Here is a 16,007-nt window from a genome sequence, read left to right as displayed (position 1 = left end):
TATCAGGATTAACTATGAGACGAGCATGTAACCAGGTTAAACATTTTAACTCTCTTTTACTGTTGAAATTACTATCACTCTCTTGGTAATGTGAGCTGCATTGTTGATGGCGTGGTTTTCTAGGAGAGGACCGAGATACATAATCTAAACGGTCTAAACAAGACGAGGATGTGCCTCTCTGAATGATTAAAAACAAGGTTTTACGTCAACTGACATATGCGGTTACATAACAGCAACGTGCCACTTCCTTTCATAGTGTTTCCTGTATGTTGCCTTTCGTGCAAATCTTTTCCATTAGGAGCTCAGGACGCGAAAGCTACGCCTCCCGCTGGCTCTCCTCAGGACACCTGAATCTCAGGGTTTGTTGGCCAAGCATCCATTGCCACATTTGTTTATCTCCGAGGTCTTCCCATTTAAGCCTGTCAGGGTATCAGCGTGCAGAATCTCCATCGCTATAAAGAGAGGAGGATGGAGTGTGAAGTGAAAGTCTCATTAAATTTTTAAGCTTCCAAGTGTGAGCACAATCCCCCTGCCGGGCGGCTCCCAGCTGCCTTGAGAGCCACTGAAGGAAGGGGAGTTAAACATGGGGAATAAAAAGGCACTACAGAGAGTTTCTGAACGAAAAAGAAAGACTGCCTCTTTAGCAATCATCTAATTGCCAAAAACTGATTTTTTTTTGGTGCCTTTCCAAGCTTCATGATTTTAAAAGGGTGAAGAAGATTAAGTTTCCCTTTTTGGATATGAATTTCATTACTTTTAAACACATGCATGCAGGCATTTGTGCTAAGGAATAGATAGCAGGCTGTGTTAGTACCATGCCCACTGTTGGTCCTTTCTCCTTGTTTTTGTTTCTATAGAAAGTACTCCTGGTCAAGTTTTCAGCATTTAGCTGTGGATCTTTCCTGGACAAAGCAAATGATGAAAAAAAATTCCTGCCCCTGACTGTGTAAATGTCTTTCTTTCCCAGAAGGCAACCCTGCCCTAGGGCTTTGTAGGTAGGTAGGTAAAGAAACAAGTCAAGTGTAAAAAACTTGCAACATTGGGAATACAAGTCTTATGTATTTAGTAGAAATAATTTACTATGTGGGTATTAGCTACTTGATGGCTATAATATATTTTTGTTGAACTGTCTGACTACTGGTCCCTTTTGAAATGGTGTTGCAGTTGGATATGCAGTTGTCATGCATTATCGCTTACTGTACAATTCTCAAAGGTTGAAATTTTTATTTTACATCCCATTTTAGCAACAAACCACAGCGAATAAAAAACATCTCAGCTTTCAACTAACATAGCACAGTAGGCATAGTGGGTAAAGTAAAAGGCAGGAGGAGTAGACACATTTCAAATACTTTTCCTCATTCTTTAAAAGGCTTTAATACCACATCTTTAGTTACACCATGTTATCCTATCATTGTAATGCAACTTTCATACCAATGGCAATACAAACAGCGAACTCATCACATACTGGAATCCCTTGTAAAGATGTGTAAAAAAAACTTAAAACTTAAATGGTAAAATAGAGTAAATTTATACTGTGCTTTTCTAGTCATACTGATCACTCAAAGTGCAACTTTGTCAACTTGAAGAACCCTATTGTTTTTTTTTTTTTGTTTTTTTTTTTTTTTTAAATCACCAATGAACAATGGGATCCCTGCTGTTAATTCTTCATAACCCCCATTTTCAAATACAACATCACACTTGTTTTCTCATACAGCATTTATAAAACTTTCTGACAGAGGCCACCAGGCTTACATTAAAAAAGTCCTGGTATATCAAATCTATATTATGATGGACACTCTTAGAGTGTTTATGGGCCTTTGGGAAAAGAAGAGAAAAAAAACCTCCCTGAGCACCACGGATCTACCACCATGCTTAACAGTGGGCATGAAGTGCTTTTCCACATATTATTTATTCCTCACCAAGCCTGTTAAAGCAGTTAACACACACAAGATAAATTTAAGTCTGACACTGTTCCACTTAAAATCCAACTTGTATTTAGCAAACACAGCAGGTAGATTTTTATGGTTTTGGGACAACAAAGGGATGCTTGTTAGCATATAAATAGAGTTTAATGGTTGTTATGGAACCATGATGACCTCAAGGTACCAGCCCTTGCTCCAATTTTCTATCAATATTTTTTGTTAAAGATTTTTTTAAAACCCTTTACCATCCTGCTCTCTGTGTGTGCTTACAAGATAAATATAGGACCTCTCGTCTGAACCAATGGCCTTAAATGGGGTGATTACATATAGTAATTATACCTTTGGGAAACAGAGAGTCCAGGATTATCAACTAAAGGTTTATAGAAAATCAGGACAGCTAAAAAGGTTAAGCATAAGTAAAGATAAATGCACTGGGGATTTACTAAAAAAAAATATTATTTATTAACATTGGCCTTTTTTCTCATTGAGTAAAAGCAGCCAACCCAAAAAGGGTTAGGAGTTTTTAGTGTGAGGCTAACTACTGCAATGAAATACTAATTTATTTAAAGGCTTTTATCACATCTGCACTCGAGGTGAAAATAAATGCCGAGGACACTGAAGGCATAAATAGAACTTGTCTTTGCACTTTATGACTCAATTAACAGATGAATGCAATGTGTTGGTTTATTAATATGCACCTCAGATGGCAAAGGTAGAAATACTACAGACATGCTAAACCTAACCTCAGTATAAATTAAGTATAAATGAAGAATGTTGTTAACAAATGGCAAGAAAAAACACATATAAGTCCACAATAATTCTACTGAAAACACAGTTGGGTTTTGATTTTCTTACTTGGGCCATATTTTCTCTGAAGAAATTTCAATGCTGAACGTGATAATAAATCCACCAATTTCACAAGACATTGAATGTTGTGTCTGACTTGTTCAGAAAGAAATAAAGAACGATTAAAGGGAATCCCATTTAAACGTTTATTCTTTACCTCCCTCATCAACAGTCATCCAGCTCTGTCTGCTAAACCAGCCTCACTGTATTTGCTTTCCTTTGTTGTAAGATCACCCTTCCATCATCCCACAAGCTATTCTATCTCTCTTCGCCTGTGTCAGCTATAACAGCCTTGAACTCATATATAACGTGGATACAGAGTAAAAAAAAAAGAACACGACTCTGCAGACTTGACCCATACCGTCACCCCCCCCCCCCCCACCCCCCTTCCCCGCCTCTCTGTGTAAGTCTATCCTGAGCCCCACTTCTCCACTTCTTACATGGTCCTGCTGAATCTCAGCAAATTACTCCGCAGCTATGGATGTAAATGTTTAATTGAGCTACTCATACCCTGAGCTGAAAACTTGCGAGTGTGTGTGTATGTGTGTGTGTGTGTGCAGAGAGTAGCTAAAGGTGGGCAGGGGATGGTTTGGAATATGAAGACATTTCCATTTATAATATGAAGGACTCGGGTGGGATGGAGATTCAGTGAAGGACTTACACTGACCCTACTGATGTGGTCTGATTCCTAAATTTGAAGTAAGTTTTTGTTGCTCATACAACTAGGCTTTTTGTTGTTTTTTTTCCCCCCACAAGCCATCAATGATTAATGGAAGTCTCCATTCATAGAAGCACTTTCAACACAATGTGACTTGGAAAAGAATTCACTATCCTTAAAATTTGTCACATTTTGTCAAGTTAAACCACAAACAGAAATTTTCCACTGGGATTGTACATGACAGACCAACATTGAGTTGTGTATGATAATGAAAGGGTGTCAAATTCATCTCCAAAAAGGATTCAGAACCAGTTGCTCTATTCTCCAAAATAAAATCCAGTCAACCAATTGCTTTCAGATGTCAAGTCATTGATGTACAGAATATGTTTGTACATTAAAACATTTACAATGCTGAAAAATGACATGTTTCAGCATAATAAAAATTCATAAATAAGTGTGTGTGTGTAAGCTCCACATGCCTCCACACATCCATCTGGAATCGCTGCCATTGGGAGGGATTTCAATACCACATAAAATGGACGAGCCAATCAGGATCATCGGGCGGGATTTTCGTAGATGTGACGTATCAGAGAAGTGTTTGGATTCAGACCACAATGGCGGCCCGCAGCGAGGAAGGAAAAAGTAACATTGATGCTGCTATTTCATCAGTGTTGTCCAACCTACAGAACATTCATTCCTTAAAAGAGAACTGCTTTGAAGGCTTTTGCTAGTGGAAAGGATGTTTTTGCCCTTCTCCAAACTGGGTTTAGCAAGAGCTTGATCTTCCAAACGGCTCCGCTGGCTCCACTCGTCCATCAGTAAACATGACGGACAAATGGTTTGTCCAGTCACATGCAAGGATTTTTCATAAGGCCCCTCCTTCTGGAATGCATCCCAACGGAGCAATGCCAGATGGATGTGTGGATCTTTGCGGAACAAAATCCATCTGGCCAGAGTCAGGTCAGTACTGAAGAAGCAAATTTGGAGAAGCTGCAGAGATAGAGAAGTACAGGTGGAAGGATCTGTTGGCAGGACAACTGTGAGTTGTGCCTTGAACAGGTCTGGCCTTTGTGAAATAGCGGCAAGAAGAAAGCCATTGTTGAAAGAAAGCCGTTTACAGTAACTCGTGTATGGGAAACCACAACTGGGGGAAAGCACTCTGTGACCAAACATGGTGTGTGGAGCAGAAAACTAGTAAAAAAAAAAATTGTCATTGCAACTTTGTTCATTCCACTGAAATTTACCCTCTGTATTTAACTCATCCCTTAGTGAGTAGTGGGTTGCCACTGTGGGGAGCAGTCTGAGACCAAAGGTCTTGCTCAGGGATCCAGAGTGGCAACCTGTGTAATTCAAACTGGGGAACTTGCAGCCTTCCCAGGACGCAAGGACCCCTGCTCTAAGCACAAGGCCCCATGAAACATTGCACTTCAACCTGAACACACCATCCCCACAGAGAGCCACGGTGGTGGCACAACAATGCTTTGGAGGTGTTTCAGAGGGGAGATTGATGTAAACATAGAGGGAGCTAAATACAAGGCAGTCCTGGAAGGCAACATTTTAGATTAGAGGTTGCAAAAGACTTGAGCCTGTGGAAGAGGCTCACCTTCTAGCGGGAGAAAAAGCACTAAACATGCGGCCACAGCTGCAATAGCATGATTTAGATGAAACACTATTGATCTGTGACCCAAAGTTTAGACCTAAATTAATTTTAGAAACGGTGGCAAGACTGGAAAATTGATGTTCCCACATGCTTTCCCTGCAGTCTGACTGATCCTGATCAACAGTATTTTGTGAACAACAAATAGCCCAATATCAGCCTCTAGATGTGCCGAGTTGGTAGAAATTAACCCCCACAGACTGGCGGCCCCACTTGCAGTGGTTCTGCAAATATTGACTCGGCGAAGCCGAACACAAATGAACTCCACAGTTTTCACAGTTTTATTTAGAAGAAAAAGATAAAATCATCAATCATTTTCTTTTCACGTCTTTCTGCGGATTATTCGCAGAATATCCCAATAAAACACGCTAAAGATTGCGTTGACATTCGAAGTGTATCAACGCAAGGCACTGTAAGCGCGCACACTTGAAGCAATTTCTCTCCAACAAATGCACACAGAATGCACCCAGAATACATATGACACCCACATCCCTCTAAATGAATATCACAAATGTATTCTGCTCAAGTCCTCAGAGCTAAATGGTAAATGGACTGAACTTATATAGCGCTTTTCCAGTCATGTTGACCACCCAAAGCGCTGTACACTATAGCCGCATTCACCCAGTCGCTCTCACTAACGCACACACATTTATACACCGAGACGCAGCTCGGTAAGCAATTTGGGGTTAAGTGCCTTGCCCAGGGGCACATCGACATATGGCAGGGGGAAGCTGGAATCGAACCCACAACCCTCAGATTGCCAGACGACTACTCAACCCACTGAGCCACAGTCGCCCACAGCTGGAAAATAAGATCAGTCAGGGAGTCTTTGACCCTGGTGAGGAGGTGGCAGCTCTTCTGTTTGCACATGTTTATGTATGCACACAGATCCACATACACATTTGGGTGTATTTATGCACACTCAGAAACTCTAAGGAGCCTATGTTCATGTTTTTTTGGGACTGGCAGCCAATCTATAAACCTGCCATGTCTGGTTGCGATGTTAGCATGCGACGTACACCTTGGTCAAAGCTGCGATTGGCCGGGCATTATTTAGTCTCTGCTGTATGGCAGCGAATGCCGAGTGCAAATCCATACATATCCAGCTACTAGCTCACGTATAGTTTGGTACAACAGTTTGATTAGTCCTTTATCTTCAAGAATGAGACTTTTTTTGTGACGAAGTCAGACAATCTGTAGATAATTTCTTCTTCATGTTGATTTTAGTTTTGAAGTTGCTTCTAGAGCATTCTAAAGTTGAGAGAGATACTAAAAAAAAATTAAATGTTATGCTTTTGCATAAACACTTTTTGTGTGGCTGTGACTCAGCACTCCCAAACACACAGGATGTGCGGGGTCCTGCCTTTTCTCAGGATCTTTGCCACGATGATGGACTTTTTGCTGCGCCTGGCACCGTCCTGCTGAGGCATACCACCGGTGGTTTGATAATCTCAGCGAGGCAGGCGACTGTGCCCCATCCTCCCCCATCCACAGGATATGAGATGCTGATCAGATTTCTATAATCAACTTACCAGGAGCAGGAGGTATAAATCCTGTCCATTCACTCATTCTCCCTCCGCCTCCATTTCTCTCACCGTCCCGACTTTTTCTCCCCTCCCTCCCCTTCAGCCCCCCTGCTTATAGTTAGATGAATAATTCAGCAGCCAATGTGGTGAAAGGTGGAGTAAACAAGTCTATTCCTTAATATCCCAAGTGGCTGCCAAAGAGAGACGAGCGAGGGCAGAGAGTTAGCACAGATAGGCAGAAAGCACAACACAAGAGAAGGGTATCTATGGAAAGTGGACATTGAGAGGCATTCCTTATGACTAGCAGTCATTTGCACTTAGATTGACTCAGAAGTTGCAGATGGCACAGCTGGCTTCTAGTGAGGCCCCCCCAACCCACCCCCCGCGTGCGCGCACACACACACACACATACCCCCAGCACCACCTCTGTTCCCAATACGCTGCAACCATTAATAATGAAATCACAGAGCGAAACTCAACACCTGTGACACAAGGTCGAAAGAGTTCAGGGTCCTCGCCTCTCCGAGAAGCTAAGGAAAGTAAGACCAGGATAAAAGCGGAGCATGCTGTACTTCAGCCTACTGTATAATACAAGACGTGACTCCCCGTCCTCCCTCTAAAATGTCACGGGGAGTAACTTCTTTCAGGTTCCGGGAGCAGCGCTAGGAGCTTTTATTTTGACACCATCAGGTATACAGGGACCATGACTAAACACGAGCCACATATAAATGAGAGCTTGAGCTTTTTTTTTTTTTTTTTTTTTTTTCTTTCTGTGTGTTTGTGCACTCGCAGAAAATTAAATGCAGAGGGAATTTAGAGGACACAGTTTGCTTACATAACGTGCAAATGTAATCTCACACTGGATTTCTATTCACAGATCATGCAAGCAGAACTGCTGATTGATGACTCATCCAAAATTCAATTATGACTCCTAACGGTTTTATCTGGATATAGGTTTAGGGTTTTCATACAAGTACATTGTTAATTAAAGAGGAAAAGGCAAGGACTTCTGCTCATATCAGTTTTTGAAACTGGAATCTTTATGAGTTTGTGAGCTCAAGCAGCAAATTTGGAGCTGAATCAATAGATTTATATACACTCATCATGGGTATGATTGCCATGGTAATGCTATACTTTTAATAATCTTTTTTCTTTTTTCTAGATGAAACATAAATTAAACTGACATCTGCAATTATCTTGGAAAAACAATAATTTGACGCAAAAGTTCAAACTTATTGTGGATTTAAAAAAAAATCCACAGTAACTTGTAGAAAAAACAAGCATTAAGGCTCACTTATTTACAACCCCCCTGCACCCCCCCACTAAAACATGGAGCATATCAGCAATCACAGTCATTTTTAGCATTATAGGTGATTAACCCAAGATGATAATATTGAAAAAATCATTGTTTGTTAAAAAATCTGGTAAAAGATGTATTTTTGAAAAAGAATATCTGGCACCACTTTATGATATATCCTTTATAGATGGCTAATAAATGGTTTATAGATACCTAATGGATGTCCTGCCAAATAGTGAGCCTAATCCATTTTGTCTCTTGCTCTCCCTTAATCAATGCACAATAAACACTTAAGAATGAGTTATAAAGTGTTTACAGATTAATTATTAACACATCTATAAAGTATCTGTTGGCCATCTATAAAGGGAGCCGTATTGTAAAGTGGTACCAAAACTCTTCCTTTGTTATTATTTTTGGAAGAACAAACTACTTCCATCATGACTTACAGGAGAGACTTCACGGAGTGTGTGCCCCATCCAAACCTCCAAACAATAGCAACACTATCTGCAGTACTGGCATTCAATACTAGAAGGGCTGGCAGAAATATTGTTGCTATCTCCAAACTTGCAATTAATACGATGCAGTTTTGTTGACACTCACTTCTGCCCGAGCTTCAAAATGTTTGCAAAAGTCTCACATTGTTATTGTTCAGAGTTATACAGCATAAGACAGCTTTTTTTTAGAGGGGGATGCTTCGCAATGAAGCACTGCGCACACCTCTTTGACGGTTCTGGAAATGAGCAGCTGTACCATTGGATGGTTTCATGTGGCAGGCGCAGTAGAAGCAGGAGAACAACACAGGAGAACGCATGCACATACTGCAGCAGCAGAGCGTGGAGCATACGACATACAAAGCCAGTGTCGCGAAGGCACGGCGCAAAGGCGCACGCTCTGGATCATGCGCTCACTATAACTACATCCTAGCAAATTGTTTTCGGACAAAAATAATTGTAATTAAAATTGTTGTTTGTATTTGGAGGAATTCATTTGTATTTAGAGTGTCCATTTTATTTTTACAAATGTCATTTTATAAAGTTAAATATGAAACACGTGTTTTATGAGCCAACACTAAGTTGTTTTTTATCCCACTGTTTCTGGCCCTGCTTTCAGGGTTTGTTCAGGGTGGTTAGTTTTCTGCCACCAGCCCGGCTTTTAAGCTTTGTTCAGAAGTTTTTCAACAGGCTTGGGCAGACACTCCAAATGCTTAATGTTAGTCTGCTTTATGCACTCCAACACCAGTTTTGATGTTTGTTTGGGATAATTTACCAGTCTGAATGTCCAAGATTTTCCAAATTTCATCCATCTGATTTAACAATAACCAAGCAACCACCAGGACTCACGCCTATCATAAACACACACACACACACACACACACACACACCAGCGTGTCTGTCCACAGTGAGGTTGTTTTTTTGTTCAGAGGGTCCCAGCCAAGAAAAGCTCCTTTGCTGTGAAACTGACACCTTTAAGCTGAACTGAAATTTGAAGCTGCTGACATGGACAAGAAAAAAAAACCTTATAGAGAGACATTTTATTGTCAAACAAGACCAATATTAACATACTCTCCCACAGTGGCACCACATATATTTTTGGAGAATTCAAAATGAGGCTTTCAATAAGACCAACTGTTCAGCACGGTAGTGGGAGCACCATCTCGAGGTGCTATTTTGTACCTAAGTGGATGGAGCTATGAAGAAGGAGGACTGCCTCCAAATTCCCCAGCTTCCCTTCAAGTCAACAAATAGATAATTGAGACATGGACACAATTGACAATGATAACGAGCATGCACATGGTGAGGGTTTTAAACCAAAGAACACTTTGCCAGCTGTCAAGCATGCTGGTGGTAGCGTCATGCCGAGGCTCTTTTTAGGTGCCAGTGGTACTGCTGCATTCCAATAGGTGGATGGGATGATGAAAAAGGAATGCTACCTCGAAATTCTTCAACTTCTGCTTTATTGTCATCAGTGTCATTAATTGTATTAATAACTGCCTCTTTATATCTTCAATCAGCTTTTAATTTACTCATGTTTATATGTATATGCTGTCCTAGTGAAACATCTTTTTTTTATCTGTGAAAGATTTGTTATTTATAAACTTTACTTACATCAAATAAAATTAATACCTGGACAAAGATGGGTTGTTCCAACATTTAGCGGCAGTTGATAAGTTAGTGTAATATTAAGCTACTGGGATGACCTAGACCTGAAACATTTCGAAAGTTTGTGGAATAAGGAAACCGACCATTTTGAATAAGATCTACCAATGCTGATAGAGCGGTCAAGTACTCAGTCAGAATTTTGCCAGAAGGCTGTCGATAGCTATAAAACAGAGTTTGATGCTCAGAGCTTGCTCAGACTTATCTCAAGGCTATAAGTATACATGTTTGAGTCTCTATGTTTAATTTTGACAGTGTAAAAAATTCCCAGTAAGCTAAAATCTTTGCACCGCGTTAATGTTTCCAATTCAATTCAACTCAATTCAAAAATACTTTATTAATCCCAAAGGTAAATTAAATGCTGGTGTAACTCGTGTTACTGGGGCTTTCTTTAACGTGTTGTAGATGGTGATGACTGCAGGCAGTTTTCAATATATATTGACGTTGCATGTTGCATCGCCAGTCTTGAGTAGTCAAAATAAATGACCAAAAGTTACAAAAAATTTACATCTTTCCTAGGGTAAGTGTACATAAACTTCCCGATCCACACTGTAAATATCATAAGTAACTGCACGTGTGTGTGTATGTGTGTGCTCAAAAAAGAGAGAGCTGTACTCACTGGCATGGTCTGGCTGCCGTGCAGGGCGCCGATTGCAGACTGAGCCTCAGTGTGTGTGGAGAACTTGACGAAGGCACAACCTGGAAGAAAGAGCAGATGCATATTAAACATGTACATATGAGGATATTTAGGCTGACATTAATAAAAGATGTAGCATTATATCTGACACTACAGAAATCACCGAGCATTAAGATGCTCTCATTGCTCAGCAAGCTTCCCCTACTCTGGGTATTAGGCAGGCAGACAAGCAAGCAGAAGCTGCAGGCCAAAGATACCACTGGTGAAGCAGAAAACCTGGCTATTTAGCACCACACGTCTCTTTGTTAACATCAACTCGTAGCTAAAGAGACTGAAATGAATAAGGAAACCATTAGAAAACATGTTTAGATCGATATTAGAAGGTATTTTAAAAACGGGTCAAAAGGTCTGAAACCACAGAAAAAAGCTTTTTGCTGTGATGTCTTTAAAGTGAAGTTTGATAGCCTCTGTGGGTAACAAAACAACTCTACAGCTTCCAGCTTGAGTCCATTTCTAAGGTCACGCTAAATGTCTCACTTTTGCGCCCTAAACTGGCTGAATTGAGAAAAATCATAATGTACCGTCAGAACCTTTGCTGAACTATCTTTAGTTAGATGTTCACTGCTGAGGAGCATTTGTGAACATCTAACAGAAACAGTGCTTGCTTTTGAGCTGAATAGATCATAATAACCTTAAATGGCCAAACTGCCTCTGCATTCCTACATTGAAACATGAGAAATAATTCTGTCTGTTGCAGTGAAGCAGAATCAGCTGCTATGCCAAAGCATTGTTTTAACCATGTTCCATTTCATGTGAAGTGTCTATTTTTTTTTTTTACTATTTAATCTTTCTTGCTTTATTCTTCTTATCATGTGTCCTGCTTGACCCAGTCACCCTGCCATTTTTCTCCTGTTAATAGGCACACCGCTGTGGACGGCTGCCGATCGAGATGTCTATTCAGCTGCCCAAACCGCAGCCCGTCTCCCCCCACTGAGATGTAGGTAGCAGAATGCTTGAGCTCCTGATGACCTGTACAAGGTCTTTGTTACAATGGGCCGTGTACTGCTATAATCAGCCTTTTACCTCTCGATACAGGCATTGTCTTTGCCTTGCTGCGGTAGCTGTACCCAAAGAGGTGTGGTAGACTTTTAAAACCGATCCATAAATTTTACCACTTTTTATCATGGAAGACCTTCAGAGTTGAAGATTAAATGAAATGAAATAGGTATTACACACGAGTCGATGTCAAAAGTTAGATTTAAAGTATATTGACAAAAAAAAAAGCCTGTTTAAGAAACTGGAATTTTGTAGTTCAACTAATCGTAAAATTTCCACTATTACATCTGCACAATTGATGGTTATACAACAAGATTAAAACATTAAACATGTTACTTTTAGCCTCTATGGGCGCTAGACCTTTAACTTCAAGGTTTAGCACCCCTAAAGGCCACTTGCAACACTGCACTATCATAAAACAAAACAGTTTTCTCAATGTTTTAGAATCTGATAGCAGACCAGTTTGGACCAGCATATTGAAAGGTAATGTAGCTACTTGTAAAGACAAGGACAAAATCATTCCCTCGATTGAATCTTGTAACAGATAACTAAATAAATGCCAGACCAGGTAAGTGTCATATCTGTTTTGTTGCTACGGCTGTCTACCCAGAATAGAGCATAGAGCCCTGCTTTCGTTCACATGACCCATTCAGTGACGGATCCGAGCCTCTTGAGTTACATAGGCAAGTTTTTGAGAATCCATATGCGCCAAGTGCTGCATATTGTCCTGAAAAATCATTTCATATATGCCAAGTTAAGCTAATATTTGGGTCAAAACTTACACGGTGCTGCTTTAAATCACAATTGTCAAAATTACAAAATAATTGGCAATATTATTAAATTCAGCCATACTTAATAAATTAGAAAATGTGTTCTGGTTAAGCTTGTTTTGTTAGATTAAAAGTACTCTTTGAAAATAACAATTTCAAAAGGAGGTATTGCTCAGACTTTTAATTTTAAATCATATATCTGTATTTAGCATAGTTTTTTATTAGCTGGGAAAAGAAAGTCCTCACTTTATGTAGAGGTACTGGTGGATGGATCTATCTATCCATCTATCTATCTATCTATCTATCTATCTATCTATCTATCTATCTATCTATCTATCTATCTATCTATCTATCTATCTATCTATCTATCTATCTATCTATCCATCCATCCATCCATCCATCCATCATCCATCCATCCATCCATCCATCCATCCATCCATCCATCCATCCATCCATCCATCCATCCATCCATCCATCCATCCATCCATCCATCCATCCATCCATCCATCCATCCATCCATCCATCTATCTATCTATCTATCTATCTATCTATCTATCTATCTATCTATCTATCTATCTATCTATCTATCTATCTATCTATCCATCCATCCATCCATCCATCCATCCATCCATCCATCCATCCATCCATCCATCCATCCATCCATCCATCCATCCATCCATCCATCCATCCATCCATCTATCTATCTATCTATCTATCTATCTATCTATCTATCTATCTATCTATCTATCTATCTATCTATCTATCTATCTATCTATCTATCTATCTATCTATCTATCTATCTATATACTTTTAATAGCATAGTATAATAACAAATCATTTTGAACAATTGAACCTTAAACATGGTTAATACAATGGTATTGACACAAGAATGTATTTGTAAATGATTCTTTTGTCAAAATCATCAGTGCCCGGTTATTGACTAGTTATTGACTCTTAACAATTCATGTTAAAAGTTAACATTTTAAAGATAATACTTTTTTGGCTTCTGTTTAAAATGGGAAAGACAAGATAATTGCATACAATTGAAGCAGGTGTAGATGTTGACGGTTATAACTTTTTCACTTTTTCAACAGCAAATGCTGCAAATATCAAAAATATGATCATGTTTTGTTGCCCTTAGAAAGATAATTGAGGTATACTTCAAAACAAAGATTGAAAGAGAGGAGGAGAAATTAATAGCTTTTTTCAGTATACTTTTACAAAAGGTTTGAGGATTCAGTAATATATAGACATAAACTGGTTAACTTATCTAATCTAAAATGGCTTAAAATGAGCTGATGGATGTTCTATCCTCAGGCTAACTTGGAAAGGCGCTGTGCCATCAGTGGATGGTTCTAGCCTCTGTGAGTCTGTTGGATGTTGTTAATGCACACAGCCTGTGCAACATGCACTTTTTTGAACAAAGGCATGTCAGAAGAATCTGCTTTATTTCAGAAAGACATACTAAGTCACATTCTTCGTGCATTATGATGTTCTGACAAACTAACCTCTCTGACATCTATTCTTATAAATGGTGTAAACAATTTGTGTGGAAATTAATAATAATAATTGATAAATTCCTTTTTATTGAAAGAAAACAACCAATTTCTTTGAAAGGTGTAGCAGCCATTATATTCAATAAATAAGGCCGTGCAAAAACGTGAACTATCTTAAACTTTTTCCTATTTTGTCACTATAAAACCGCAACGTTCAATACATTTATGTGGACAACTGAAGTGGTAAAAAGGCTGGAGTGGTGCAGAGACCCACAGCTCAGGTGGGACATCAAATATGTGAAAGAAGGTGATGTGACCAGATGAGATAAAAACAGTTTGTTTCACGTGCAAAAAACTGTGTCAGGACCGACCAGTACCACAGTGAAACAGGATAGTGGCTGCATCATGTGGTAGGTTATTTGTGGACTTATGCCTTTAAGTAACTGCTTGCTGACTTTTCTAACAGTTAAAGTCAAGCAGGAGCGTCTTCCTGCCTCACAGCTGATGACTTTCTCGCACATCAAATAGCGCACCGATCAAAAATGTCAAATTAAGCAAACAGGCTGCCTGACCTATATCTGATCCATGTGCCATATATAATTTGCGTTATGTTGACACAGACACACATAGACACACGCGTGCAAGCACACAGAAGCACAAGCACACAGCTGATTGTCTGTCATTGAACTAAATTATGCTGACAGTCGCATGCTGGCTCCTACCTTTGCTGTTTCCGTCAGGACCTCTTAGGACCGTGCACTCCTCGATGACTCCGTAGGGCTCAAAGAGACGATAAACATCCTCCTCCGTCTGCTGTTTATTCAGCATCCCCACAAACAACTTCCTGTCTTCTGAAACAAAGAAATGGACAAAAGGTTATATCATACCTGACCTCAATTATAAAACCAATTAGAGAGCAGGCTGATAACGGGAAACATTGTCATTACAATGAAAACAAATGTACCATAGGGACAAACAAATATATTTAACACATTCAAAGGTACCGCCGGTTAGTTATTTTGTTTATCTACTGAAGGTTGGGCTTCAGTCACATTCCTTATCTCTTTCCTAGCACTGATCAATCTCCAATATAAGTGGGTCTGGTCCCATCTGGAAAGGTGTGTTGTAGAAGCAAGGGGGTAAGTGTGTTGTCATCTTGGAAAGAAGAGAAACAGTGGAATAATGAAGATGTTACTTACAGGACACACACACACACACACACACACAAACGAGACTCAGACCCAAGACAATGAGGGAGTCTTTGGTCGTGTAAAAGCAAGAGGGGCTCCAGGCGGCTCCATCCTCCTACACACCAAACTGCACAGGCTGAAAACTACAACTTCTCTCTCCTCCTTCTACTCGTCACCTCTCCTCCCCCACTTATTCATCCGTCTCTCCGCTCTCTCTTTCATGCCTTCCCTTTTTCCTCTCGCTGATTCCACATTTTTGCCCCTCGTTCCCTTTTTCAACTGCTGCCCTCCATCTCTTCACCTCTTTATCTCTTTCTTACCCTACTAATTGCTGCTGATCCAGAGTTTTTTTGTGTAGCCAGAGAAATATTTCAACGCACTCTTCAGTGAACAATGGTGTGTCTCTTCAGCGAGCACCGAGGCCTGGGAGACAAGCCATGAATAACGCTGACTGTTCAATAGATTGCCTTTATGCTATTGAGTCCTGTTAAATGCTGTGGGATCTGATCTTTACCTTGACCTAACACCCCCTGTTTACTGATTTGCTCTGGCACTGTATGATTAATGCTATGGCGTTGTGTTCCTGCCAGCAGCAAGAAGCACTAAAATATTTTCCTTTTTACAGATTGTTTCTCCAACTCTGACCCATGAAGTCACAGCGGAGAGACTGAGCGAGGAACTGAACCAACAGCCGCTGCTGTGAAGAGGAGGAGAGCAGCATGAATTGCAAAAGTGGTATCGACCAGGTCCACTTGTAATTACTGTGCTGTTGTCATTCCTTGACCCAACCCACAAG

The 16,007-nt window shown here is 40.0% G+C and overlaps 1 protein-coding gene across 11 annotated transcripts in view; it reads right to left on the bottom strand.

Moving 5' to 3' along the window:
• celf5a (cugbp, Elav-like family member 5a) overlaps window positions 1-16,007 on the bottom strand; it is a 299,092-nt gene that overhangs the window by 46,278 nt on the left and 236,807 nt on the right. For 7 of the 11 annotated variants that reach the window (XM_021307772.2, XM_012880940.3, XM_021307765.2 and 4 more), the window contains exons 4-5: window positions 14,744-14,872; window positions 10,682-10,761 (exon numbers count right to left, since the gene is read on the bottom strand). In XM_021307772.2, coding sequence (XP_021163447.2) covers window positions 10,682-10,761; window positions 14,744-14,872 — 209 coding nt within the window. The remainder of the gene's footprint in view (window positions 1-10,681; window positions 10,762-14,743; window positions 14,873-16,007) is intronic. The other 4 variants (XM_021307766.2, XM_036129535.1, XM_021307771.2 and 1 more) reach the window with 1 other exon arrangement.

This window comes from Fundulus heteroclitus, unplaced genomic scaffold (genome assembly GCF_011125445.2).
Source record: "Fundulus heteroclitus isolate FHET01 unplaced genomic scaffold, MU-UCD_Fhet_4.1 scaffold_183, whole genome shotgun sequence".
NCBI classification, from domain to species: Eukaryota; Metazoa; Chordata; class Actinopteri; order Cyprinodontiformes; family Fundulidae; genus Fundulus; species Fundulus heteroclitus.
Note: the sequence above shows the minus strand (reverse complement) of the source record. Positions and strands in the feature narration are given on the sequence as shown.